Genomic DNA, 6000 nt, shown 5'->3' with positions numbered 1-6000 from the left:
TCCCTCCTCCCGGGCAAGGAGAGGTGGGGCAAGAAAGGGTGGGCTGAGAGGAGGAGGATGGGGTGGGCGGGGATACAGGTTGGGAACGCCCCGCCCCCTCATTCCAGGGGGCTCCTGGGCAGCAAGACCCCAGTCTAAATCCCCAAGAGTGCAAACCCGGGCCGGGAACCTCTGGGAAGCTGCTGAGGAGATCAGGCCCTGCCTCCACCGAGGGAGGCACCCTCTCCAGCTGGGGGAGGGGGAGGAAGCAGTATGCGGACTCCTAGTTTCTAGAGCTCGGCTGGGGTGGGGGTGGGCGATCCAGAACTCAGGAGTAAGCCCCCACTTCCCTCAGGGCTGGCGGCGTGCAGTTCAGGTATTTGAGACCCCTCCCCATCACGGCGCTGGCTCTCACTCCCCTCTCTCGTGACGTCAGGCTCCTCTCGCGCGGCATGATGGGAGAATCCTAATGTTTTCCAACAGATGCTCCAAGAACAGCTTTCAGATTAAAGCTATTGCCAGAGCAAAGATTCTTCTTTTTTCCTTTCTTTCCCCGGGGGGTGGGGGGTGGGGTGGGGGGAGGGAGCGCCCCCAGAAATTCCTGGACATCACCCCCTGCCCCAAGCACGCAATAAGCACTGACAAGAAAAAGTTTTTATTTCCTGGTTCAACTTTTTTTTTTCCTGGAATATAGACTGAAGAATGGGAATAAACACGAATAAATAACGGAGCGAGGCCGCGCGCGCCGGGATGTGCCTGGCTGCCGCCGCCAGGCTATTGTCTCACCGCCCTGAAGCCAGCCCTGGCCTCGTCCTCCAGCTCCTTCCCTTTCCCTGTCCTTTTTGATTTTCCTTTTTTAAAAAACGCCCCCTCCAGTCCCTTGGCCAGTGACCTTGGCCGCCTGGATGCTCTGATTGCACGCGGCTCCCTCCAACTTGCCCCAGCGCCGCCGGGCCCATGGCCGCGTCCGAGGACGAGAGCAGCTGCCTCGTGTCGCGGGGCCGCTCTCAGAGTGACCCCAGCGTCCTCACCGACTCCTCGGCCACCTCCTCCGCGGACGCCGGGGAGAACCCAGGTAATGGGTGGGCGGCCGGGCGGGCGGGGAAGGCCAGGGCAGGGGGCGCTGGGCGCACGTCCCCGGCGCTGCTCCGCGTCGGGTCTGCGTTTGGGGAGCCGCGGCAGGACCCGGGCGCTCAGGCTCCCCGTAAGGCGGCAGGGAGCCCTTTGTCCGAGGAGGAGCCGGTTTTCCTGGTAGAGACCGGCGCTCCGCATCCGCCCTCCTTGAGGACTGGTGGACTCTGCTGTCCTCTCCGAGGGGCTGCCTTCCTTCGCGTGCTGACCACCTGGGGGACCAGAGGCGGAACCGTGGCCGCCTCCGCCAGTGCCGGCTCCGAGCTCTGGCTCCCTCCCCCGAACCCCAGCTCCGGTGGCCCCGGCGGCCTGGCTGGGGCGTCCCCTCGCGGGCAGGGAGCGCTTAGTGCGGCAGCCGTGCAGAGGGGCTTCCACGGGGCTCCCAAGTCGGCGGGGCCTGGCGCACCTGGGCGCGCCCACCCGCCTCCCGGGACAGGTGTGTTGGCAGAGCTGCCACGGGGAGATGAAGGGCGGGCGTGCGTGCGCCAGGACGGAGCCCGATTTCATTAAATTATATGGACTTCGTTCACTCCCCCACCCCACAGCAACGTCGATTGTTTAGGTGATAAATCCGGTCACAAAGGCGTCCATAAGGCTTGATTGATTACTTTCCAGAGAGGAAGAAAGGCCTAATAAAGCGGAGGGGGGGTGGTGGGCTGTGTGCCCGTCACCATGGAGACGCAGGAAGCAAAGTGATCATTAAAACCTTTCTCCACCAGAAGGCAATTTTCACTTCACAGGGAGAAGTCTGAGCTTCTGAAATGTAGGGTTCAAAAAAAGAATCAAAGCTGGTGTTTTGGTATGGAGCCACAGGACTCCATTCGTATCCTAGGGAAGCAGGGTCCCTTCACACGTTCTGTTTTGACAATAAGTTGCTCTTACCTTCCTCTGATGACTCTTTCTCTCTGAAGGCACCAGACCCAGATGGGGACTTGATCACCTTAACTTGTGGGCGTGCAGCTCCACACGGCCTCTGGGGCTGGGGTGATCCGGCTTTGTGGGGAGATTCCTTCACTTTGCTGGAAACAGAGCAGCTTCACTATTTAACTGCAAAGAAAGACCCGTTAGAGGCAGCTCTGTGGGCGCCAGGACCCAATCTGAAATTTTAAACAATAAACCCATACAAGGCTTGTAAGATTTCTTTGTTAGGACTGTTGACACTGTGTCATTTGGTCAAACTAAGGTACCAGGCTGAGGAAATCCCTGCCTTTTTGTTTTCGGTATCTGGGAGGGCAAGTTAATTTCCTTGGAGTTTCAGGCAGAGGCAGCTCTAAGCAGACCCTTAAGGCTTTAATTAATCCTTTTATTAGAAATCGGGGATTAAGCCTTCAGCACTCCATGATGGATTGGTTTTCTCTGTGTCAGAGATGCACATCCATGATTGTTCCAATTATGGAAGTTGAGTGGCTCGTCTCAAGAGAATCCTTCTCAGCTCCTTTTGTCTCCCTGGCAGTGAGAGGATGCAAACTTGAAATGGGAATTATGGAGGATTTAGCGTTTTGGCTGTCTGTGAGTTGATGCCTCCGTGGGTGGGAACACGGGGCTTGGCAGGTGACTCGTGCCGGTTCACTTGGGAGAGAGGTGAAAGGGCTTGGATGTCTGTGATGCAGTGATGGCGTGGGAGGATGAAAGTCCAAGTTAGTCTCAGGTTCACATGCACAAAAGGGGATCCAAAGAGCAGAGACCTGGGGTGAAAAGTCTCTATGGATATAATTCTGTGAGTGGTAGAACCTTACTGAAAAGGAAAAATGAATGAAGTATTTAAGAACTATGTTAGACACAGGAGTTCCGGTGGAAAGAGATTCAGAATCTTCAGGTCGGAAGCAGCCTGGGAGCTTGAAGTGGGAAGGGTGGATTAGGGGAGCATTTTCTACAACTGCTTTGCTTGGTTGGCTCGGTGTGTGCTTGCATACCTCTTTTGATGCGGGACTCACTTCTTTCTGAGGCAGTGCATGCTTCTCTTTGGGCAAGCCCATTCAAACATTCGTTTTCAAATGGTTCAAAATGGTCTGCTGCCAGTCAGTCCTAATGGGATCGTCTCCCGATGTATGGTACCTTGGCTTCCAGAGAATCTGGTGGTATTGTCACACCCACCTGAGGCATTTCTTCACTAGGCTGTAGAGTCCAGTCTTTCAGTTCCCTTTCCCTGAAGAACCTCTCCCGTTCATCCACCTGCTGCTCTGAAGTGAGGCTGGTGAGCTGGCTGTGGAATGACCTGGTGCACAGTCACCTGCTTCCATCTTTGGAAACAACAGTTTCTTTATTTTAATAAAACAGCTCGTGATGGCATTTGCCCTTTTCCCTTCCAAAGTGCATTTTTAATGCATCAGTATTGTCACAACAGAAACTCAGAATATCACAGGAAAGTAAGCAGTGACACCCCTCTCCCTCCCTCTCCAGATGTTATCTCTGTGATGAGCTCCGTGGAGCATCTCCACCTTTTCCTGCGTGTTTATATCTACAGGTTCTTGGGAAAGGCATTTAAGAGAACACAAGTGGTTTCACACCACATGGAAGGTGGTTTGGGTTTCTCCAGTTTGGGTTTCTACTCAACACTGGATCTTGGAGGAGGTCTCACCACGCGGCAAGTATATCTCCATCTCCTTTTCTTAATAACTGTATAGTATCCGAAAGAATATGTTTCTCTCAGTTGAGCTATATGTGTGTTTCCATTTTCATCCATTACAAGCGATCCAACAGTGGTCATCTAGGCAAAGTCTCCTTGTACTCCCATGTGAATTTCCTGTAGGGTGTGTGTAGGTCACAGGAGGCTCACATTTAAAATTTTTCTGATATCGCTTCCTCCTGGAAAATGGACCCATGATCTGAGTGCATCCTTTCTCCAAAGCCTTCCCGATGCCTGGGGTCGTCCATCTGGCTTTCTCTCTCGTGAAGAGTGACAAAGGGCGTCTCGTTGTGTTAATTTGTGGCTCTGTGATTGCTGGCCAGTGTGAGCATCTTTTTGTGGCCTTATTAGTGTGCTAAATCTCTCTGTGACTGCGTCTGTGGCTGTGGACTGCCTGGCAAGGGTGAAGGACTTTCCTTGAGGACCAACCCTCATGCTCTTTCCACATCGTTGCTCCACTCATGATTCTGTAGGCAGCTTTCTAGGGTTCCTGTCTGCAAATCCTCACTCTGTGCCCACAAGTATGGTCAGGATTTCCCCCATAACTTAAAATTTTCACAAGGCAACTTGGCATCCCCATCGCCTTTCCTGCCTCTGAGTTCATAGCCTTGAGGAGTTCTATCTGCTCTCAGACTGTGGCTTTGGTTCCGTTTGGACCTTTCCCCGATCCAGTCGCGTGCCACCTCCTCATTTCATTCCTTCGCTGCTCTTCTGGCCCCCTTCTCCCCACCACTCTCTCCCCCCTGGGTTTTTGCTGCACTGCCCTCTCTCAGCTCCCTGCTCATCCCTCTATTCCTTTCCCCCGCCCAACACACAGCCGTCGCTGCAGGGCCATCCATTGCTGTCTTTTCCCTCCACTCTCAGCCCTTTTCCTGGTTTCCAGAGAGCAGGACCAGAGACTAAATGAAGAGTTACCAGGGTCAGCTGTTTAGAATGTTTCCGTGGGGACTTGCAACTTGTCTTTTTCTGTGCAACCAGGTGGGGGGCCTTTTGATCACGAGTGGGTTTCTCAGCACCACTGACATTGGTAATGGGGTCCTTCTCTGCTCTGGGGTATCCTGTGCATGATCAGACGTTTAGCAGCATCCCTGGCTTCTGCCCTCGGGATGACAGTAGCAGCCCAGCCCCTGGTTGTGACTGTTGAAAATGTCTTCAGACTTGCCAGGTGTCCCCTGGGGGCAAAATCTCCCTGGAAGACTACTGATGTAGCTATTTCATTCTCAAACCCTGGTATGGATTGGAGTCACCTCTTCATCCCACCCCCTTTGTTTCCAGTTCAGCCTGTGGTGGATGCCGGTGAAGTGCATTTCTAACGGGTGACCAGGTCATGCTGATGGTATGAGTCAGGGGACCAGATCCAGGGACCCACTGAGTCTAGTCCTCCCTGAGCCACTGTCTCAGTCTCTGCTGACAACTTCTATGTGTGTGTGTGTCAAGTATGTGTCCAGTGGGTTCTGCCCTGACCTGTCTGCCTCCTGAGCCCCAGACCACTGTGTCCTTCGACTCCCTGCTTGCCCAGGTCTTGATCTGATGTTACCTCCTCAGAGGGCCCTCTTTGTTCATCTGATGAGATTGAGTAGCTGCCCTGCTCGTACTGCCCAGTTCTCATCCCAACTTGTTCACGATGTTCATCACTGCCTGGGACTTAGGTCTTATTCTCAGTGGACCATCCCCACCAGGCTGGGAGCCCATTGCCCACTGGAGGCCTTGGTAAGCATCTATGGGACCAAGCACAGTGTCTGAGTGAACGAGGTCTGGGGCTGGCCAGGTGGCTGGATGGGCCCACTGTGGGTAAGCTGCTCAGGGGCAACTTGAGATGGCTGGAGGCTCAGTGTGGAGGGGGCGGGGGCCATGCCTCTCTGCAGGACAGGTCCACCTCTGCTCATGGCCCGGAGAGGGTGAAACCCTCAGAGCATCTACTCCCTTCCTGAACTGCAGACAGACACACAGACACAGTCCCCACCCCCAGACTCCAGGTTTGGTGTTCCTTTGCTGTTTATGGGCGCCCCGCGTTGGGTAGAGACGAGGAGTCTCAGCCTGCTTTCTCCATGGCCTGGTTCTCTGGGGCTTCTTTCCTCAAATGCTCTCTTGCTCTGAAGTCCTGAGTTTTGGGGTTCTCCTTCTGGCCCCTTGCAGAGTGTCTCCATGGCTTAATTAGCAATAGAACTCTGCAGTAATTACCTCATCAGCTTCTTCTTTGGGGTTATTAAACATAAAAGCTGGGTGCTTTAAACTCTGTAAAAAATACAGAGTTTAAAAACTTA

At 53.9% G+C, this 6000-nt stretch overlaps 1 protein-coding gene across 1 annotated transcript in view; it reads left to right on the top strand.

Moving 5' to 3' along the window:
• The first annotated feature begins 936 nt into the window (after window positions 1–936).
• PHACTR3 (phosphatase and actin regulator 3) overlaps window positions 937–6000 on the top strand; it is a 186254-nt gene continuing 181190 nt past the window's right edge. Inside the window, exon 1 of the mRNA XM_065919696.1 lies at window positions 937–1054. Coding sequence (XP_065775768.1) covers window positions 937–1054 — 118 coding nt within the window. The remainder of the gene's footprint in view (window positions 1055–6000) is intronic.

Source organism: Muntiacus reevesi, chromosome 2 (genome assembly GCF_963930625.1).
Source record: "Muntiacus reevesi chromosome 2, mMunRee1.1, whole genome shotgun sequence".
NCBI lineage: Eukaryota > Metazoa > Chordata > Mammalia > Artiodactyla > Cervidae > Muntiacus > Muntiacus reevesi.
The sequence above is the reverse complement of the archived record's forward strand: the minus strand, read 5'-3'. Positions and strand labels throughout refer to the sequence as shown.